Consider the following 23,577-nt stretch of genomic DNA (forward strand, 5'->3'; position numbering starts at 1 on the left):
GAATGGGAGAAAATATTTGCAAATGAAGCAACTGACAAAGGATTCATCTGCAAAATTTACCAGCAGCTCATGCAGCTCAATATGAGAAAAACAAACAACCCAATCCAAAAATGGGCAGAAGACCTAAAGAGGCATTTCTCTGAAGAAGATATACAGATTGCCAACAAACACATGAAAGAATGCTCAACGTCATTAATCATTAGAGAAATGCAAATCAAAACTACAATGACCATCTCACAATGGTCAGAATGGCCATCATCAAAAAATGTACAAACAATAAATGCTGGAGAGGGTGTGGAGAAAAGGGAACCCTCATACACTGTTGGTGGGAATGTAAATTGATACAGCCACTATGGAGAACAGTATGGAGGTTCCTTATAAAACTAAAAATAGAACTACCATATGATCCAGCAATCCCATTACTGAGCATAAATCCTGAGAAAACCATAATTCAAAAAGAGTCATGTACCACAATGTTCACTGCAGCTCTATTTACAATAGCTAAGACATGGAAGTAACCTAAGTGTCCATTGACAGATGAATGGATAAAGAAGATGTGGCACATATATACAATGGAATATTACTCAGCCATAAAAAGAAAAGAAATTGAGTTATTTGTAGTGAGGTGGATGGGCCTAGAGTCTGTCATACAGAGTGAAGTAAGTCAGAAAGAGAAAAGCAAATTCTGTATGCTAACACATATATATGGAATCTAAAAAAAAATGGTCATGAAGAACCTCGGGGCAAGATGGGAATAAAGATGCAGACCTACTAGAGAATGGACTTGAGGACACAGGGAGGGGGATGCGTAAGCTGGGACAAGGTGAGAGAGTTGTATTGTATACATGGACTTATATACACTACCAAATGTAAAATACATAGCTAGTGGAAAGCAGTCGCATAGCACAGGGAGATCACCTCGGTGCTTTGTGATCAGCTAGAAGGGTGGGATAGGGAGGGTGGGAGGGAGGGAGAAGCAAGAGGGAAGAGATATGGGGATATATGTATATGTATAACTGATTCACTTTGTTATAAAGCAGAAACTAACACATCATTGTAAAGCAACTATACTCCAATAAAAACGTTAAAAAATATTAAAGGAGAAATAGACGAATCCATACTTATAGTTGGAGACTACAACAGCCCTCTACCAATAATTGACAGAAGAAGTAGGCAGAAAATCAGTAAGGATATAGATAACATGAGGAACACTCTCAACTAACTAAACCCAATTGACACTTAGAGAATGTACCACCCAACAACAGCACATTACAAATCTTAAGTGCACATGGAACAGTCATGAAGTTAGACCATATACTGGGACATAAACAACAATTGACAAATTTAAAATAGTAGGAATCATAAAAATCAGACTGTGTTGGAATGAAACTAGAAATCACTACCAGAATGATTATCTAGAAAATCCCCAAATTTCTGGAACTTGAAAAATATACTTCTCAATACCCAAGGTGTCAAAGAAAATTCTCAAAGGAGATTTAATAATATTTTAATTAAATAAAAATAAAACACTGGAATTTGTGGGATGTAGCAAAAACTGATCAGCAGGAAATTCATAGAATTAAACATTATATTAGAAAAGAAGGTCTCAAATCATTAATTGAGAGCACATGCAGATGAATTAATATAATAACTGACCATGAACTTTAAGTTGGGTAGAAAGGGAAGTGAGGACATGAAGGAAAGTGGGAGTAGTCAATTTAGTGAGTGGGGCCAAAGTATTGTTAGGGTGGGGAACAGTAAGGAATGAATTAGAAAGAAAAAAGTGTTAGTTGAATAGTGCGATGCTTCAAATTGAGAAAAGAATGGAATAGTAATTTTTAGTAATGATAAGGTCAGTGTTAGGGCCATGTGTGTTAGTGGCTGAAGTAGGGTGGCAAACAAGATAATTGGAGGAGAGACGGTCAAGGAACCGAGAGACCAGGCTATTAAGAAGGCCATCAGTGTAGATATTTAAATATCAAAAATTTTGACAGTAATAGTGCTAGAGAGAGTAACAGTGATCCAGGTACTAAAATCTTCAAATAATTAAGGTGAGTCATCCGGGGTCAGCAGTTGACTTTCCTGAGGACAGATAATTGGTGATTTAATCTGATGATATGAGATTCAAAGCTGGGAGTTGTTACTGAGGAGGGAGGGAAAGTGTCCTGGAAGCGACAGTGAGGAGGACATCTCCAGGTCTTGTGGTGCTAGGGGTGTATGAGAGAAGACAATACCATTTAAGAGGATTTCTGGGAGAGTAAAGACCTTAGGGGAGAGTTTGATTTCAGTTAAGCAAGATGAAGGGACTATACAGAGAAGCAGTTGCAGATATAGGGGATGATGACTGTTCACAAATTCCACAAAGCCTAGTGGGAGGATTTCAGAAGCTGGGGAGAGGAGGGAGATGGAATCATAAAAGCAATATACAGAGCTGAGTGAGGCCACTCAAAGAGACAGATAACTTGGGAGTCTTAGCGCGACTTAGGGTAACTGACACAAACAGCTAAAAGCCATGATGAGATTATTCCCGATGGTTTCAAGATGAATAGTAATGTTGAAGCCCTGGGAAGTGAGAGGTGATGGCCTGTATGTAAATATAAATTAAAAAAATAAATTATATATATAATATATATAGTTGGTTTAGTTTATGTGGTTGCAAGGACTGGTTAAGAAAATTTAAAATCTGTAGGGCAGGCTGTCAAAAAGGGAAGATTGCAGGCAGACTCAAACCCATAGACACTGATGAAAACTCTTGTCTGCAGGCAGTCAGGAAGGGAAGATCATGAGCAGGCTGGAACTCTGTTGTCATATGGGTCAAAGTTATGGTCCGTAGGTGGAACTTCTCTCTCCCAGGGAATTCTCAGCCCTGCTTTTATGGCCTCCCAATGGATTCAGTCAGGTGCACCTAGAGAATCCAGGGTAAAATCCCTTATTTAAAGTCAACTGATTATAGACTTTAATCAAATCTACAAAATACCTTCAAATAAATGCTTAATGTTTGATTGAATAGCTGGGAACCATAACCTAGCAAAGATGACAAATAAAACTGACCAAGAAATTTGGTCTTAACTTCCAGTTCAATGGAATCGTTGTGTCTCCTGGTGGAAGCATTCCTCCTTTTGGAATGAAGAACTGTGAATTAGCAGAATCTAAGGTCGCAGGGATGGGAAGTAAGATTTTCTCTAGTGGCTCACTAGGGGTAATTGTGAGTAGAGTCACTCCTATTTCTACCCTTTGATTCTTGGACCTGTGAATCCTGACGACGGTAGAAATAGTACAATATATTGGATACTGATTCAGAGCATATACAGCGTCCTGAAGAACATTTCCCCAGCTCTGCAAGGTATTGTCACCTAGCTGGCACTGTAACATGAGTCTTCAAAATGCCATTCCAACATTCTATCAAGCCAGTTGCTTCAGAATGATGGTGAAGTGGTAAGACCAGTGAGTTACATGAGCACAGGCCCATTGCCATACTTCAGTTCTGTGAAGTGAATTCCTTGATCAGAAGCAATGCTGTGCAGGATACCATGTGAGTAAGGCATTCTGTAAGTCTCTGGATGGTAGTTTTGGTGTAAGCATTGCATGCAGAGAAGGCAAATCCATACCCATAGTATGTGTCTATTCCAGAAAGAACAAAACGCTGCCCCCATTATGGAAGTGACCCAATGCAATCAATCTGCCACTAGGTAGTTGGCTGATCACCCTGGGAAATTGTGTCATATGAGGGATTCAGTGTTGGTCTCTGTTGCTGGCAGTTGGGCACTCAGCAGTCTATGTTTCTCAGCCCTTGTATAATCTTCCAACATGGTCACTTTTTCATGAGCCCACTGAGTAATGACAGGAGTAGCTGGAGAAAGAGGGTAACTGGTATCCCTAGAACAGGCATCATAGCCACTTGATTATTAAATCCTCCCCTGCTGAGGTCATCCTTTGATGAGAATTCACGTGAGACACAGATATCTTTACATTCTTTGCTAATTCAGTGAGGTCTATCCACATACCCCTTCCCCAGATCTCCTTGTCACCAATTTTCAGTCGTGTTCCTTCCAAGTTCCTGATCATCCAACCAAACCATTGGCCACAGCCCAGGAATCTGTATAGACTCTACCTCTGGCCTTTTCTACCTTCCAGGCAAAATGAACATCCAGGTGCACTGTTCAAAGTTCTGTCTACAGGGAGCATTTCCACTTATCACTGTCCTTCAGGGATCTCCCAGAAAGGGAGTGTAGTGCTGTACCACATTCTGGTGGTGCCTGCATATTGTACAAAACCACCTGTAATCAAGGCCCAGGTTTTTTCTTCCTCAGTCATATGGTTGTTGGTAACTTTCAATGAGACCATAGGTGTGGGCTGAGAGTGAGAAGGTAATGTAGAAGGAGTAGGGGTCATGGGCAGTTGAGCCTTTTCCTCATCCATACCTTCAGATATTCATATATATCACTTCTGATCTCAAACCCAATCTCATATATATCACTTCCATTTGATAATGGAGTGCTAACTGTGCAAACTTCATGGCTTTTCAGGTCAGATAATGCCCAGTTCATTATGGGCAGCTCAAGCTGCATTGTAACATGGTGACCCATGGTTAAGAACTCAGTCTCTATGAGGGCCCAGTAGCAAGACAAAAACTATTTCTCAAAATGAGGGTAGTTATCTTCAGAGGATGGTAAGACTTTGGTCCCAAATCCTAAGGATCTGCACTGTGATTCATCCACAGGAGCCTGCCAAAAATTCCAAACATCTTTTTCTGCCACTGACACTTGACACACCATCAGATCTGCTGGAGCCTATAGACCAAGTGGCAGAGCAGCTTGCCTCGCAGCCTGGACTTGTTGCAGAGCCATCTCTTGTTCTGGGTGTCACTCAAAACTAGCAGTTTTGGGGGCCACTTGATAAATGAGCTAGAGTAGCACACTCAAATGAGGTATATGTTGCTTCCAAAATCCACTAGGATTTTGTGCCTCTTTTGGTGGTAGTAGGGGCCAGATACAGTAACTTAGCCTTTACCTTAAAAGGGATGTCTTGACATCCCCAAACTACTGGGCCCTTAGAAATTTCACTAAGGTGGAAGGCCTCTGAATATTTGTTTCCCGTCCTCCACTACACAAATGTCTTACCAATTTCTTTAGAGTAGTTGCTACTTCCTGCTCACCAGGTCTAGTCAGCACAGTATCATCAGTGTTAGAGACCAGCAAGATATCCTCTGGAAGGGAAAGGCAATAAAGTCTCCTGTGGAGGTAGGACTGGAGAGTTGATTTACCCCTAAGGTAGGACAGTGAAGATGTATTTTCAGCCTTGACAGCTGAAAGCAAACTGTTTCTGGTGGTCTAGTACTAATAGGCATAGAGGAAAAAAATATTTACCAGATCAATAGCTGCATACCAGATACCAGGAGAAGTGTTAATTTGTTCAAGCAACAAAACCATATTTGGAAAAGCAGCTGCAATTGGGGTTAGCATCTGATTAATTTCACCATCATTCTCTAAGATCTAATTGTCTTTTGCACAGGCCAAATAGGTGAGTTGAATTGGGATGTGGTGGGAATCACCACCCCTGAATCTTTCACATTCTTAATGGTGGCATTAATCTCTGCCATCCTCCCAGGAATGCAGTATTGCTTTTGGTTTACTGTTTTTGTAGATAGAGACATTTATACTGGCTTCCAGTCAGCCTTTTCTACCATAATAGTCCTCATTCCAAACACCAGGGAACTAGCATAGAGATTCTGCCAACTGTGGAATATTTTGATTCTAAGAATGCATTCTGAAAATGGAGTGGGTTTGAGAACCCAGTGGGCCTACTGTGAGATGAACTTGATCTAAAAACTCCATCGATCACCTGACCTCCACCAGCCCCTAGTATGACCCCTAGTTTACCATCACTGATGGGCCATAGTGATGTTTTGGGTCACCAGGAATTAGTGTCAGTTCAGAGCTAGTGCCCTCAGAGTCTGATTATTTCCCTTTCTCCAATACACAGTCATAGGTTTCTTACTAGGAACTTGGAAGAATTCTGGAATCCTCTCTTCATTCCTGCCTATAGTAATATGGAGTCTGGAGGAGGAACCATTTTACTCTTGACCTCTGTGAATGATGAGTTGATTAAGTAGAGTGTAGTGTGAGATGAGAGGTCAAAAAAACTGTGAAGGTTCTGAGATTTTACCTTCCTTGCACACTAACAATTAGCCTGCCATAGTTTCATGTATGCCAGCAGAAGACATGAGACTCCTGGGTCAGAGACAAAAGACTTTATGACAGTAACAGCAGTAGCCAGAGCATCGGCATTTTCTTATGGTGATTCTTGGAGCACCAATCCATGGAGCAATGCAAAGATGTCCAGGTGTCACCTGAATATCCAGTGGGTAGCATTACAGGAGAGGAACCCTAAGCTTAGGGAATCTGAGTCTTTTATAATAGACAGTAAGCTTGGTTGCCCTTTATTCCAGAGAGAGACATTATTATACTGGACTATAAGCGCACTTGATCTGGATACTTTCTGTATCCTCCAAGGCCGTTCACTATACAAATACTCTTTAAAAGATAGTTTGGAATAAAGGCAGTCAGTTCCTCTGCTTGCAAGACATGCAGAAACATGAGAGAACCGTGGAATTTGTCTCCCTATAAGACTAGAACAGAAACTTGGATTGGGAGGTGAAGCTATCAGAGAGCCAGGGAAGAATCAGGATATGTAGCACTGTGAAAGTCAAGGTAGAATGGAGTTTCAAGAATGTGAGTGTGGTCATCAGTGTCAAATGCTGCTGAGAGGTGGAGTATGATAAAGATGGAGATGAGGTTTGAATTGGTTGACTGGTGATGGTTTTAGCCCAAGTCCTCTGAGAAGCAGATACCAAGACAGGATTAGATGTGTGAGAAATTGATTAGGGAAAATACCTGTGAGAGAATATGTGGAAGGAACTGGAGGCAGCTGGGAGGATCATTGGTCCATGATTCTCAGGAATTCTTGAGCTGTTGGGGAAAACTTAGGCTAAAGTTGGCCATCCCAGGAGTCCCGTGTCTCCCAGGGAGAGACGTGCCTTAGTGTCCCTGCTGCACTCCGTCATTGACCCTTCCTCCTACTAACAGAACCTTGCTTTTGTACTGGTATTCATGCAACACCTAACTCCAGAGGTGTGCCGATTGGAAAATGCAGATAAGTACATAACTCTGGTGACAGATAATTGTTTGGAGGTGGGGACATATTTCACAGGTCCAATGAAAATGAAGGGAAAGACTGAATTCCATGGTTGGGAGAGTGCTTTCCTTATTCTTTTCCTCTGGATGTAAATAAAGAAGCATATTGCCCCTAAATGGCATCTAGCCTGGAGATAAAGCCAACATGCTGAGGATAGCAGAGCAGAGAGATGGAGAAAACCTGGCTCTTGGATGATGTCATCAAGCATCTGAATTAACCCAACTTAGTGCCCGTCCTTTATCTGGATTTCTTGTTTTATGAGATGATAAATGTCCTTATTGTTTAAGTGATTTTGAGTTAGGGCTTTTATTGCTTTCAGCCAAAATAACCTAGGATGCACAAGGCCAAGACCAACTTTGCTAGTGTTTCTTGGACAGGTTATTTAAACTCTCTGTGCCTCAGTTTCCTTATCCATAAAATGGATGAGACCAATATTCAGCTGATGTGCTTTGATAGTGACTAAAAATGGACTTTATTTCCCATTGGCATAAGTAATGCTTTAACTGTATTTCAGTGGTGGACAATACTTTATTGTCTGAATGAATGATCTTGCAATTGCATATAGTGATGAGACATCCATTTTTAATGTAAATATGGAAACTCATCTGGGATGTTTGGGGACTGTTCTCTTAGGTAACTCCAGGAACTGGGCATACTAAGAAGGTGAGAAAATGTTCCTTTTGATTGCTCGAGGTGATGACTCTGGGTTAGAGAGTTAGAAATAACAGATTCCTACTTACTTAAGATCCAGCTGAGATGATTGGGAAGTGGAGCAACCCATACAAAAAGAAGCAGATGAGGGCTGGCACTGGTTATTGCCATAAGTTTGTAATCCCGTTTAATCCAATAAATTTCTTACTCATTTATGGGCTGAGAAAAGGCTTGATAATGAACGTGAGACACCTGAATGTCAGGAAGCCTTTGATAAATTAAAAGGCAATTTGGTAAGAGACAAGATTTAGACTATTCCTGATTATAATAATATTTATAACTACAGAAACTTTGAAGCAAGGATGTGAGGCTATGTTGACCCAGGATGGAGAAGGGAGAAAAAAAGTCTCTTCCTTTTTTTTTTAATATGACAATGCATTTTCTAGATTTAAAGCAGCTGGAGATTCCATGGGCTAATGGATTCTTGATCTCAATTGAGGAGACATATATATCAATAGAAGGTATAGGTTTAGCCTATGGAGGATTTCGAAGTGGCTGGTAAAGCTGTTTCTGAGAGAAACAGCACCACAAAAAACTACAAGCTTGATAATGCTTCCACTGGGTTGTGGCTGAGCTCAGGCACAAAAGGTATAAACAGTTAGTCATAAAGGTAAGTCTGTGAAACATGTGACCATCCCATAAACTCCATCAATAGTAAACCAGAGAAACTTGTCTGATTCATTGCCTTTCCATGTTATATTTGGGTTGAAATTTCATGTTTCTGTATACTGGAAATGTTATTTGAAATTGAATTTACTTAGAAATTAAAGGCATTGTTGTTGAAAAAACCTGTATTATGTTATATTTTTAGGCTGTCCCTTCCTATTTATAATCAGGAAACTACTGTCTAAACTGCTAATAACATTTGAATGTCTCCTAGGCACCAAGCACAGTGCTAAGTACTTTATGTACATTATCTCACGTAATCTGATCCCACAAGCTAAGTACCAAGATCACCCCATTTTTAGGGGCGGTAGTCAAAACATTTAACAACCAGTAGGGGTAGGCCCTGATCAGAATGGACACCTGCAGACGATCAGCACAGCCATACTCATGCACGTCAATTGGATATTGGCCTTGCTCATTTTATGGATGAGAAAACCGAGGCACAGAGAATTTAAGTAATCTGCCCAAGACACAGCTGGCAATGGAGCCGGGGATTTGACCTCAGATCAGTGGATCTCCAAAGCCTGCATTTGGCTGTTATCTCTGTGCTGTGCTGCATAACTTCCCACTACAGAGGGAAGGCTGACCACATGTCTAACTATATTTGGATGCTTGATAAAGCTGAAACGTTAGTTATTCAGGTTCAGTATTTTCCCCTCATTAATCCAAAGCCCTGACCTGTATAACAACTCCCAATTTAATGTTGTAGAGATGGACATGGTCATTACCTAAATCTAGCCTTAATATTAAACGCATAGAAGACAAGTAATCATGTGGCAGACATAGCCCATCCTGGGGAAATGAAGGACTTTTACTTACTGCTTTAGGATTTTGTGGGGAGATAGGAGTTTGCAGGGGAAGGGTGGTCGTTAGGTCAAAAGTAGGATAGCAAGGGAGTGGCCTAATATGATTTCTCCTGAGTAAAGCAGGCATGTCAATATAAAATTACCCATTGAATGCAACATTTGAATGTTCCTAATTACAGTCGTGTCCTAACAAGGTAGGGAGGAAGGAAAAACATGATGGTGGGGTCGGGGGTGGAGGACTGGTGGTGAGGGGGGATCCACATATGATATGAGGGTGAGGGACTGAAAAAGAATCTGGCCACATTCTGCTGAAATCTCCCGCAGTTTCTTTCAAAATACCTCAAGTCTGCAAGTCTTTTCTCGCAGTTTCAGCCTGGGCTCAGAGTCAGGGCCAAAGTTCAAGCAACATCAAAGTTTATTTTTGAAATCAAGGTTTATTTCCTCATGGAATTCTTGAAGGGTTTGCCCTGCATCGTGTGTGAGAAGCATTGAGTCTGGGCTGAAAGGAATTTATTTGAGGACCTTGAGCCGTCTTAGGCTTACACGCCTATTGCCCTAGGAGGTGATTGATGGCTGTGTAAGTTTCCAGTCCACCCCTGGAGGCCCAGCTCTGGGCCCAGCTCTGGGGTACACCCCTCCCCTCTCCGCAGCCCGAGCTGCCTCAAGGGCACAAGCATCCTCTCTCCTCTCAAATCTTGTAGCACTGCTCCACTCCCCCTCTTTTCAAAGTGTGGCGTTAATTAGCATGGGTTTTGTCTGGCTTGTTGATTGAATGTGGGCTCTATTCTGATTGAAAAGCCAAAAGCTGCCAGTTTGCTTTCTTTGGGCTACTTTCTTTGGGCCTACGTGAGGAGAGAGAGTTTTTACTGGTGTTCTTAACTGCAGAGCCAAGCCTTAATACCAAAAAGGGTAATAGACATTTTAAAAAATCTAGTATTTGCCAATTCTCGTTAATTTCTCTTGGTACAGACACTTAGAACCAGGGAACAACAGAATGTTAGAGTTGGGATTGAGGAGCAGCCTTTTTATCCCCTTACTGGCTTTTTTTTTTTTTTTGCGATACGCGGGCCTCTCACTGTCGTGGCCTCTCCCGTTGCGGAGCACAGGCTCCGGACGCGCAGGCTCAGCGGCCATGGCTCACGGGCCCAGCCGCTCCACGGCATGTGGGATCTTCCCGGACCAGGTCACGAACCCATGTCCCCTGCATCAGCAGGCGGACTCTCAACCACTGCGCCACCAGGGAAGCCCACTAATATTTTTTTCATTCATAAGGAAAGCATCTTCATGGAGTCTCCTGGCAAGAGGGTGTGGGGTGGAATGCATATTCTTACAGTGTAGATGAAACGACCGACTATAGGGGAATGTCAAGGAGAAAACTGGCATCTCTGCTTAGCCACCAAGATGTTACTATTTGGGTATATTTGAGAGGTAGCGACAGGGGCCACAGCTTTCTTGTTCCTCATGGTGAAATTAGATGGAGGGCTGCACTGGGAAGCTGGGTAGGTTGCATGAAGTTTGCTCATAAATTTTCATTTTGCAGCTGTGGAATCTGTCAGCTTGGAGGAAGAGAAAATGGCATATCCTATGTTATTCTTTCAGATTCAGTTTTGATTGAAATTCTAGGTTCTTAGCAGTGGGTAGTTAGGCAGGACAGAGGGTGGGAAGGCCTTGCCGGTCATGAGTGGTCAGCTCTCCCATTTCCCTCCTACCTGTCTGGCCACTCTTTCTTAGTCTTTGCTTAGTCTCTGCTTCTAAGCCAGACCTAGATCCAATTCCACAGGTGAGCCTTGCTTGGGCTCAGCTTGCAACTTGGAGCAGTGACAGGTGAATTACTACAGGCCTGCAGTCTGGGAGCTGGTGGGTGGGTAGAAAGCACCCAGCATTTTCAGATCTGGCTTGGTTGTTACGGGCCTCTCAGAATGTGCAGTGCCAAGATTTTAGACAAATCAAAGCAAATGTTTCATTCAAGTACTTTCTGGCTACTTGGCCCTGGAGACGTGGGTGCAGGTGGGGCCCCATCCTTGCCCTTTTCCTGAGTCAGGCAGCATTTTGCTCCAGAATCCACAACGATTCTCTATTGCCTGTTGGGCCAAGTTAAATCCTTTAGTAAGGCTCTTCATACCAGGCTCTGCTTCTAGTCCAGCTTCATTTATTCATCATCAACATATATTTTCCGAGTACCACCTGGGTGCCAGTTGTTAGGCTTGGCACTGGAAGCACAGCAGTGAGCAAGACAGACATGGTTCCTGCCCTCATGGAGCTAACAGTCTAGAGGGAGAGACAATATCATGACAAAATAAATATCATTACCGTTAAGCAAGGATGATTGTGAGAATGCTGTGCTGGGGGGTGATGTGGGAGCACGGGGAAGAACCCTTCACCTTAGCTGCTTGTCTGCCCTGGACAGCTTGGCCGAAGTGTGGCACTTCTAGAACCCCAACCCTCCCTCCACAGACTGGAGCCAGGCCCCTGTGCTCCTTCCTCAGAGGCTCTCTACATCCAGGCCCACCTCGAGGTCTCACCTTTCCTGTTGGGAAGAGACTGGAGATACGAAGGAACGTGGAAATTTATATGTTTTCCCTTGACTTCTTCCATGGGACGTGCAGTGTGGGTCTGGCCCTGGGAAGGGAGGAGGGGCTCTGTTCTGAGGTGGCCCCTTTGCAAGTCCTTGATGTTTCCTTGATGAAAGCCAGGGCCAGCGCACTGAAGAGGCTGGAGTGAGCGGACTCAGCTGGGGGAAGGGCGTGGGGTTAAAGCTGATTTGCTTGGAGTTGAGCTTGTTATTAGAGAGCCCTGAAAGATTCATCAGCTTCAGGAATCAGAGTAGTGAGGGCGGCTCAGACACCAGGCCTGAGCCAGGCCTGTCACCCTCTGGCAGTGAAGCTCTGCCCACACAGTCTCCTTCAATCTGCTGGTACTTCATTTCTTTTTCTCCGGAACGGAGATCAGTCTAAACAGCCCATAGGTCAAGGAAAACTATCCCTGGAGAGTCCAGCCAAGTCCCTACTTCCTGCCAGTCAGTCACTCTCTTGGCTCAGGTTTGAGTTTGCCAAATAGAGAATTTCAGGTCCTCATTCCGCAACTTGATTTCACAGTTCAGAAAAGGGGCTGTCTTTTGCCCATTTGTTTATTCTTCTTTGAATTAGAACCCAACTTTTCTAGTATTCGTGTTCCAAATTACTGAACCAGGGATAGCTATTTACTGAAAAGGGTAATCAGATTACTCTTTATTTTTTTTTTTTGGCAGCACGGCATGCAGGATCTTAGCTCCCCGACCAGGGATCCAACCCGTGCCCTCTTCAGTGGAAGCACGGAGTCTTAACCACTGGACTGCTGGGGAAATCTGAGATTACTGTTAACTAGTTGTAGCACCTTGAACTGCTTGAGAGACAATTCTCTGAAGGAATGAATGAAAACAGGCCACGCTCAGGATCATTAGTGCAGACACACATATTCTGTTCAAGGTGTTTTACTAAGACTATAAAGGATTATAAGGATGGGAACATTTTTAGGAGGAAAGATGAGGAGAGAATTACCAAAAGGAAGAAGTGGAACCACACCAAAGTCAAAGAAGTGAGAGGAGAATCAGATGGGAACTTGGTGTGTCGAAAATAAGTGTTCTGAGTAGAAACTCCCCAAGGGCACAGGGACATATGCACACTCGGGCACGCTGCTTTTCTGGGGATGCCAGTATCCCCCTCTCTTCTACCTTCTACAATGAAGAGAAATCAGGACTTGACCACAGTGTTGCCAGTACTGAAAGCACACCCCAGCTCCTGTACTTCAGTGTACATCCCAGGAGCCCATTATGGCCAGAGACAGTCCATCTCAGCCAGTAGGCCTTGCCAAGAGGAGAGGGCCCTGGGCTCCCTTTTGGCTTAAAATATAGACCGGTGGCCCTCTATCTGAACTGAATCTGTTGTTCCAGAGAATGGGTTTGTTTTCATTCATTCATTCATTCCAGATCCTTTACAGTAGTCCAGGACTCCCCAGAGACACTGCCCAGAGACACTGAGCAGTCGGGTAAGATATTTGGTTCTTTTCCCCTCATTTCCAAGTTCCTGGGCGCTAGACGGCTGTACTCACAGTCTAGTTGTGTAGCCCATGCGTGGCACTGAGTACATGTTTGGGAAAGGGAATCTAGATGAATGAGGTCAGACTATTCGACGGGTCTCCGCTGGTTACTAGCTGGTGTGGGCACGGGTGCACTTTAATTTCTATTATTTACGAAGAAAGAGTTTAAATGAAAACAACAACAACAACAACGAAAAAACAAAACAAAACACACACCAAAGCGGAAAACTTTAACCATCAGTACTGGGACTGGAGCTGCACAGGAGGACGCGGGCACACATACTGTACCGAACGAACATCACACATACACACCCCACTCACGCAGACATTCCTTCTTTCACGCTCCAACTCGATCTTTTTACTCCTACTTCCCTTTGCCTCCTCTCCCGGATCAAGCGTTAATCTGTGAATCTCTGACCGCAAAAGAAAAAAAAAAAAAAGGTGGGTGGGGGGATCCCGAAGTAGCAGAGCGAGGGAGGAGGAGGTGGAGAAAGGCGGGGAGGAGGAGGAGCCCAGCGAACCAGAGTCAGAGGGACTGGTGGCTCCGGCGAGTGTGCAGCCCCGGGGGGAGCCGGCGCTCCAGGCTGGGAACCCGTCATCCCGCCCACCCGCCCGGCGTCTTTGGCGCCCGCCCGCTCGCCGGCCTGCGCCCAGGGGCCTGCTACACCCGGAGCTGGGGCCGCCCCTCAGGGGCGCCGCTCGGGGCGAGCCGGCCGCGCCGCCAGGCTGGTCCCCCGCGCCCGCGCCCGGGATGCCGTTCTACAGGCGCACAGTGGTACCCCAGCGCCTGTGCCCGCGCAACCCGCCGCAGCCGCTGACCGAGCTCCGCGACGTGAGCCACCTGGCCGCGCTCAGCCTGCTCCGGCAGCTCGCCGACCTCTGCGGCCACTCGCTGGCTCTGCTCGAGGACCTCGAGGGGCACCTGCTGGCCCTGGGGCGCCGCACCGACAGCCTGTTCCGCCGCACCGTGCACCTCCGCCGCCGCCTTCCCTGCCGCCTGCTCGGCCCGGAGGACGACGAGGAAGAGCTAGGTAAGCCGCGCCCGGGCGGCCCGCGGCCCCGCGTGCACCCCGCCTCTGGGGGCGCCAGCCCGCACCCGCTCTGCGCCCACCCCTCCCCCGCCCTCCCCGGCCCTCCCCGGCCCTCCCCTCCTTTCCCCTCAGGGAGCGAGGGGATCCCGTTTCCCAGATTCCACGCCCGCCGCACTCCAGCTGGAACTTCCTGCTCCTGGATCCGGTCGTGCCGTCCCGAGTGGCCATATGCCCTCGGGGTTCCTGGCCCTGGGGTTGGCGGCCGCCTTCTGGGGATCTTGGGGAAGAAGGCAGGGGGACCTGCGGGGGTCCCCGGGAGCTGCTGGGTCCGGACCGCTTCGGCGCCGCCCCCAGGCCCGAGGCGTCTTAGCCTTCGCGGCGTCGGGAACCAAATGGCCGCGCCGTTGGCGTCTTTGCTCCAGTCTAGGAGCTCAGGCACTTCAGAAAGCGCGCCGGAGCTGCCGGCCACCTACGCGGCGGCAGGAGCCCTGGCGGCGGTGCCTACCGACTTTAAACCTGTGCAACTTCGCGCTGGAGTGTGATCGCGGCTCTTGCTCGAAGAAGTGTCTGAGAGCCCACCCGCCCGCTTCTCCCCGCGAGGTCGGAGCTGGTGCTCCAGGAGAGGCCGGAGGGAGTGGTGGGGAGGAGAGACTCTCCGCCTCCCAGCCGGCTTCTCTGACCCCTTACCCCTAGGGTCCGGCTGCACAGACTTGCTTGGGAGAACCGTTTAAAGCAACTGTCATCAGTTCTGTGATTCCTTTAGAAATCAGCCATGCCTGAGAAACCCAGTGGTGCTCTGGCTGAGCACGCAGGACTCGTGAGAGGGCAGGAGGGCAACGCGAGCCCTTGTGCTTTACTAGTTTGGACCCCAACACTTTGCATGGGGAATCCTCTCTCCATGGAAATGCTGTGATCCTTTAGAGTGTGGGACTTTTGGAGAAAGCAAGGGGATTGAATGTGCAGGAAATGTTGACCACAGCTGGGGCAGGCCAGGTACCAGGGCCAATTGGTGCCACCAGAAAGTTAGGGGAGAGAAAGAGCAGTGTGGACAGGAAGTTTCAGATGGAGGCAGAATATGGCTACTGACTGACTTGTGATTGCAGGCCTCCAGCTGCCTTGGGAAAGAAGTGTCTGAGTCAGCCCCTCTCCATTGCAGACCTCACCTCCCTCCCACGCCTTCCACAGAATAGGTGTCATAGGCCCTGGCACCCCTCTTCCCCAAACTCTCTGACCTCTGATGTTGATGGTGGAGGTCACTTGTGGAGAAAATGAACTGGGTCCTGTGGGGAAAGGAAGGTGGAAGACACAGTTGACTGCCAGATGGAATGTAGACATGGGACCAGAAATCTCTGCATGGCAGGGGAGCAGGAAAGCTGGGGCCTTAGGTCTGGTTAGTTCTCAGTTAACAGAGAGGGTAGGAAGGTCATTGTTGATTTTTTTTTCTGGGGTCCCACTGACTACCAGGATTAGCCTAGGAGAAATTTGATAAGTCAGCTTGGGGAGTCATTTTCCAAATCCCCACACAGCTTGCAGAGAGCCACCTACTGAGTGCAGCAGGGTAAGTTAAGGACAGTGAGGAGGCTCTACTTTTCCAATTTGTGCCTTTCCGTCCTTTCCATGTGAGGGAAGGAATGGCTTCACCAAGTTGCCTTGGGAAAGAGATGGCTTCATGCAGTGGAGAGCTTTTAAAGGAAGGGAACAATTCTTAGGATAAATTGCATTGGGTTGGCTTCTTTGAAATTTGCAAGAGCTGGGAGAGTGGCTATCTCTCATCTTTGGTTTGGCTACTTGCCTTTGAGAGTGTACCTATCTGCAGGCTCAGGTACTGAGGGGACTGCTGCGTAAATGGAACACAGCTACCTTAATTTGGCAAGAAGGTCTGGTTTTCCATTTTCTGGTCTAATGCCCTACCCTAGACTCCCCTTGAGGTTCCCACTGCACACTTTTCTCTTCAGGGGTTTTGATTGTGTAGCACTTAAATTAGGCCTTCTCAGCAATGATCTGAGCACAAGTGCCAAATGCAAAGGGAGCTGGGGCGCATAATCAGTGCACCACCTGGCCACCCCCTTGTCGCTCAGGCATAAGCTTCAACAAGGTGTTCAAGCAGGTTGCATATTATATTTTGAACCCAATTAAAAATGCTTTTTCCCCCCACCATTGTCAATGCTTGCTCTTTTCTTCCCCGTATCTTTTCCTCCTAGCTCCTACTCCATTACTGACCATTTTGCTGGTGGTGGGCACGCCCAATCAGCATTTTACCCTGTATATCCTCTATCTGGCTGGATTTCCCCCAGATTCTTGCTCTAGCTGTTTCTTTGGTCATGAGGGCAGGAAAGAACTGGGAAGGAAGGTTTGGAAGCAACATGGCCAGAGTGAATGATGCCCGACAGGCCAGCAGTTTGTAGCCTCCTGTGGGGACAGCTTGGCTGCCACCTCCGGACTGAGTAATGACAAGTCAGACTGGCCCATAGCCTTCAGGCTTGCAGAGACCAGACTGCAGGCTGGGCCGGGCAGGGAGGCAGCAGGGGGAGGACAGGGAGAGGAGAGGGAGAAAGACAGAGGAGGAGAAAGTTGATGCTAAAGGAGTCCAAGGTGTTCCTCTCCACAATCAGGGGTCGTGTCCCCACCATCTTCAAGGTTACAAGGGTGGGACTGGGCTGGGCTGGTTGCCTGGCAACACCCTCTTCTCCACTGAAGGCTGTTCTTCTGTAACTTGAACCCCTTTGAGACTGCCCCAGAAGCTCTTGTAACTGGTCTGGGGTGGGGGATGGGGGTTGGAAAGAGGAGAGGGCGTGTTACAGGACTGCATCAGGCTCCTCTGGTTGTGGATCTGTAGCTGTTGCCGCACCCTTGGCATAACCCTGCCTATAACTTGCGTTTTTCCTCGCATCTGGCTCTGAATGTGACCCGCTTTATTGCATTCATGTCCTGGATTCCGTACTCTTCATCTCAAGAATGGCATGGTCAAAGCCAGTGGGAAATAGCTCCATTCCTGCCGCCGTATACTGAGTCAATCCAAGCTTTCCAATTTCTCCCTCAGACATCTATTTAATGTTTGTAGGTGCTTAAATGATAATTACAAAAGCAATCAGGCCATTGGCCTGGGGGTATAATATCTCCTGTGCAAGCAAGGAAGTCACTGAAGCACTAGACAACTGCTAGGTATGTTTAATAACACTGGAGAGCTATCATGTTACACTAGCCCATGAACTTGCTGTGGGAAAGATGCTCTGTTCTTTCTTGCAATGATTTTGGCTTGAATACAGCCAGTTGGGTAGATGGTGGAAACTCCCTCTTCATCTTTATGTAAAATTCCTGCCTCTTGATTTTCCAACTTTGTGGCAACTCTGGCTCCAAGTCATAAAGGACAGCTGGTTTATGTATGTTTAAATCATAATTCCAGTGTGAGGGGAGACTGTTGTAAGTCTATATGGAGATGAAGAATGGAAACTGCACCTCTAGACTGCAGCCAGTTTACCATTAGATGAGGTATGGTAGACCCTGAACCTGACTGTCATGGCTACTGAGGAGGGGCCTGCTTGAGCTGGATGGAGCAGGAGGAGCTTGGGGGACTTGGAAAAGGCACTCTACCAGGGCTCAGTTTTGTCTCTGTCCTACATGTCAGCCCCAGAAACTGTTGAGACAGTTGGCTTGACAGAGTGGGGAGCGGGGAGCAAGCCCATTTTCTTTTAAATACCATGAAATTCCTGGTCTGCTTCATGGTATTTCCATGTGTTGAAAACATCTTCCCTGGAAATTTGGACACCGAAATGTCCACTAGAATTTCCTCCACTTTAGAAACAAGAAATTTAATCTTCTCCTTTTTTTAGATACATCAACAGCTAAAGCGATAAAAGTGTCAGGATGACGGAATAGTAGAGTAATAGGAGAGGATTTAAATTATAGCTCTTGGGCTCAATTTTGATCTTTATGAGTTGATTAGGTGTCAGGAGGAGGGCAGTGAATTTGCATCATTTGTCCCTGTACTTCTCTGGCTTGGGTGGAGTCAGTTTATACTTTGTGTCACCAAAAATTCGGTCATTAACCATTATGGGCACCATAATACTTGACTACTGAGGCCCAGAAAAAGGAAGGGACTTGTCCAAAGGCACCCAGCTGGATCAAGACCTTTAGTAGCCCTAAGTGCTGGAAAGATTGTAGTGCCTCTCCATACCTAATTCCAAATGAAACAATATTAAACCTTCAAATAAAATTTTATTTTAAAAGATTACTCAAAGTTCCACCTGTATGTTGAAATTAAAATGGCTTTTTATTAGATTCTTTCATTCTCTCTCTCTTTTGTACTCCTGTTGTTGGTGCCCTAAGCATGGACTTAATCTGCCTCTTGGGGAATGTGGCACTGGCTAAGTCACACAGCAGGTCAGTGGCATGAGGCCTTGATCTAGAAGCCAGGGCTTCTGCCATCCAAGCCAGTGCTCTGCCGTCTTCAGGGATGCTAAGTTCAAAGTTCAGTTGTTCGTTGAGAGTCACTGCCGTGGCGTTTTTTCTAGCTGGAACTTGTTCAGGATAAGGAGTAACTACTGCTACCTTTGGGAACTGAGGGGTTCTCTAGAGAACAGGCCTCCTGGGGTTTCTGCAGTTGGAACTTGGGGGGTGAGGTGGAGGGGAGGAAGGAAGGTCAACCTTGCATCATGTAGAGAATAGATGTGAGGCAAGAGGCTCCCTTGTTAAAACAGTCTCCTTTATGCTTTCAGTAGAAATAGGCTTGGAAAAATAATCTTTAGTTGGGAAGGGGTGGCTGGGCTAGTGACACTGACAGTCTTCTGAAGGTCACCTTTCCATTGGATCTTTCCCTCACAATCCTTCTGTCATCTTTATACTTGCTATTCTCCCTAATAGCTTTTAATCCAACTGTGGACACATCTTATCGCACACCCACATCCTGACTATTTTCTGTTATTACAGCAGAGCCTGGTTGGCATTTCCAAAGGCACTTTTATTAAAAGCCACGGGGAATGAGAAAGTAAAATTATTACCAAAAATGTGTTTAACATACGTGTTTCCAAAGTATGGATTTATTATTCTTCAAAGCTTAAGTAGCTTAACAGGCTTACTAGCTTTGCTGATCTATATACCCTTTCTGAGGGACTCAGATCACCTTTTCCTCAGATCATTACTTTCTAACTTTGAAGAAAGGGCACAACTTTGGGTCCTATCTCCTCCCTGCCCCCAACCCTTGTGCTGGGTTTTAGAGACCCACAGGTAAATAAGACCCAGTCTGTTCATTCGAAGAGCTCCCAGTCTGCAGGGGTTGATGCCAACTTGTTTCCCAGCACATCAGCACAGGGTGCCTGGGCATCCTGTCTTCTTCTCTAGGTGGGGGAAAGAAGATAACCAGAATATGGACCCCAGTTCACACCGCATAGGATTTTCCATTCAGTCTGGTTCGCGGTCCAAGGATGGAATTTGGACTTTTAGAATTCCCTATGGTAAAAAACCAAAAAACAAAAAACCCAAACAATGATAGAGCGCTACTGTGAATTCGGCAATGCTTTTACATGAATTTGTAGGTTTAAAATTGATGACCTTCACTTCACACATAGGCAAAATAGTGCTTATTCAGTAGATAAACAATGCTTGGTGGATCTGCAGACTCATGGAGTTCTTGTGATAACTCTCCAGAGTTATCTAGATGGGCTTCTAGAGTCTTCTACCCTCCGTTGGGAAACACTGGCTTAACCTTCCTGGTTCAAGCTTTCAGCTCTTCCCTGCTCCAAAGAATTCCATGATTTCACTCAGATAAGCCCTCACTGAAGTTTTCAAGTTAGAGTACATAGGATGGCAATGTTTTTTTCTCACTTTATTTATTTACTTTCTTTCAGTTTTATTGAAATATAATTGACATACAGCACTGCATAAATTTAGGTGTACAGGATGATGATTTGACCCACATACATCATGTAATGATTATCACAGTAAGTTTAGTGAACATCCATCATCTCATATAGATACAAAATTAAAGAAAAAGAAAAAGATATTTTTCCTTGCGATGAGAGCTCTTAGGATGTACTCTCTTAACAACTTTCATGAATAACACACAGCAGTGTTCATTATATTTATCACGTTGTACATTACAACTCTAGTGCTTACTTATCGTATAATTGGAAGTTTGTACCTTTTGACCACCTGCATCCAGCTCCCCCTCCCCTCGCCCCAACCTCTCTGGTAACCACAAATCTGATCCCTTTTTCTGTGAGTTTATTTGTATGTTCTTTGAAGTATAATTGACCTACAGCACTATGTTAGTTCCTGGTGCACAATATAGTGATTCCATATTTCTATACCTTACAAACTGAGCACCATGATAAGTCTAGTTACCATCTGTCATCACACAAAGATATTACATTATTATTGACCATATTTCCCACACTCTACACTTTATCCGCACAATACTCCTTTATTTTGGAACTGGAAGTTTGTACCTCTTAATCTCCCTCACTTATTTCACTCATCCCTCCCACCCCCTCCCCTCTGGCAACCACCTGGTTTTTCTCTATATCTATGATGCTGTTTCGGTTTTGTTGTGTTGTTCATTTGTTTTGTTTTTTAGATTCCACATATAAGTATAATCATATGGTATTTGTCTTCCTCTGTATGACTTATTTTACTAAGCATAAAACTCTCTAGGTCCATCTGTGTCACAAATGGCAAGATTTCATTCATTTTTATGGCTGAGTAATACTCCATTGTATCTATACACCACATCTTCTTTAGCCATTCATCTGTTGATGGCACTTAGGTTGCTTCTATATCTTGGTTATTGTGAATAATGCTGCAGTGAACACAGGGGTGCATGTATCTTTTCGAATTAGCGTTTTCATTTTCTTTGGAGAAATACACAGAAGTGGAATTGCTAGATCGTATGGTAGTTCTATTTTTAATGTTTTGAGGAACCTCCATAGGATGGCAAAAACTTAATGGACAAGGCTACGTTAATAATGCCACAAATAGGAGATGTGTGAATTGTGTTTGCACAAGTAGGCTTGCACCAAGGTGCTTTGTATGTGAGGCAGTGGGTCTGATTGTGTACAAACCATTAGGCTCAGTCCTTTAACTTGGGAGATTTGAGCAATCTCTGTCCACCCCTCCTCCCTTCCTGTCCTCCCTCCCTCTCTCTCTTTCTAAAATGTAAGCTCCTCAATAGAAAGTAAACATCCTTAGGGCAGAGATTTTATCCCTTTTTACTGCCATATCTCCAGTCCCTAAAATAGTGCTTGGCACTTCATAAATACCTATTAAGTTCAATTCCTCCCTTCTTTCTAACCACCACACATTTATTGAGCACCTGACTCTGGGCCTGGTCCTGTGCTAGCCTCTGAGGATATAGAGCCAAGCCAGAATGCAGCCCCATGGTCCAGCGCGGAGAGCCTGGAATCATTGTACGGCCGTGGAGGCAAGCCTGGGTGTCATCGGAAGGCGGAGGAAGCTCACCTAATTCAGCTCAGAGGCTTGGAAAAGCTTTGGGGAGGATGTGGTGTCTGAGTTCTGAAGGATGATCTGGAGCTGGCCAATTGAAGAAGGAGGGGGAGGGAATTCCTGGCTCAGAAGGTAGCCTGTGCAAAGCCCTGGATATGTTAGAGGGCTAGTGCGGCTGAGGAACTAACTCAAGTGCTTCAGGAGGAGAGGGTGCAAGGCACCTCCTGACTCAGAGTGAGCCCTCAGGGTGGAGGTCGGGTGGGGGGGCTCTAACATCCTGTTTGCTGACCAAGGAGCTGGATACTGGAGAGCCTTAGGAAGGTCCAATTGAAGCTATAATAGGAACTGCAGATTTTCTTGATCTACGTTCAGGTTTTCATTATCCTTGGGCAGATGAGACCTGGGCGACCTTGGCTCCTCCCTGCTTTGCAGAGCCAAGTCCTAGGTCCCTCTAAGATGTCCAGGCCAGGAGGCACTCCACGCCACAGTGAGATAGAAAGAGGGAGAGAAAGCAAGAATCTACCTGCCTGTATGTCCCGGGCTGTGTGGATCCAGTTGCATTCCAGAGTGAAATATATTATTCATGCCCCTGCTTTTTTGTGAGTGGGGACATTTGAGGTTTGACTGTATGTTTTATTTTATTTTATTTTTTCTTTCTAAATAGCATAGATTCTTAAGAATGGTCTGTAATTCATCTAGGGGAAAATCAGAAAAATATTTTTCCCTTGGAAAACGGACTCAAAGAGGAGATGAGTTTTAAAAATGATTCAGCTGTTTTTAAGTGGAATCATTTGCTTCTGAGAACAGTGTAATTAACTGCCTGGCAATTTATAGTCTGATTCCCAGTATCTGCGAAGTAGTCAAACTCATATTGTTCTTCCCAACCATCAGGCCCTGAGGGGAGTGAGGTCTACTTTACCAGAAAGCCTTGGGCGCTCTCTGCTCTCGCATGAGGCCATGCATCACAGCTGTCAGCAATTCCAGTGGTGGTGTTATATGCTCTTTTCCCCCCTTGACCCAGTAATTCCATTTCCAAGACCTTATGCTAAAGAAATGATCAGATATTGTGCGGAAAATGTTTGCAGATCCTCACTGCATCTTTCGGTTATTTATACTAACCCCCAAATGAAAACAACTTATTCAGTAATATGGGTGTGGTTCTATAAATGTTGACAGGTCTATGTGTGGTACAAATCTAGGCAACTAAGAAAAATCGTGCTCGAAACAAATATATGAGGATATGTGGAAATGTGTGAAATAATGCTAAGTGAAAAATCAGGGTATTAAATTGCATGTATGATATTATCCAAAATAAAGGACATACATAAAAAAGAAGCTGGAGGGGTATGTGCCAAAATGTTAACATTCGTTGTTATCTCAGGGTGATAACAATGATAGCAAACAATAACAAAGATAACAGTGGTTATCTTTATGAGATTATGGGAGCAGGTGTTTTTTCTTTTCTTGTACCTTTGTGTATTTTTCAAAATTTCCTAAATGAACATGTATTACTTCTAATAAACAGAAAAACCAAACAATGAATGACATATTAAGGAAAAGGATCTTGGGATTTGGAAGCAGCACCTGTGGGTTTAATTCTGACTTGCCCAACACTTATAAGCTGATTTGGGTGTCTCAGAACCATACTCCTTCATCTT

General features: G+C 45.2%; 1 protein-coding gene across 3 annotated transcripts in view; it reads left to right on the plus strand.

Moving 5' to 3' along the window:
- Positions 1 to 14,202: 14,202 nt before the first annotated feature.
- NHSL2 (NHS like 2) overlaps positions 14,203 to 23,577 on the plus strand; it is a gene marked incomplete at both ends in the record, with an annotated part of 257,736 nt that continues 248,361 nt past the window's right edge. For 2 of the 3 annotated variants that reach the window (XM_079727605.1, XM_079727606.1), the window contains one exon: positions 14,203 to 14,482. In XM_079727605.1, coding sequence (XP_079583731.1) covers positions 14,203 to 14,482 — 280 coding nt within the window. Of the gene's footprint in view, positions 14,540 to 23,577 lie in introns of all 3 variants that reach the window. The other variant, XM_079727604.1, reaches the window with a different exon arrangement.

Source organism: Hyperoodon ampullatus (genome assembly GCF_949752795.1).
Source record: "Hyperoodon ampullatus genome assembly, chromosome: X".
Classification (NCBI taxonomy): Eukaryota; Metazoa; Chordata; class Mammalia; order Artiodactyla; family Ziphiidae; genus Hyperoodon; species Hyperoodon ampullatus.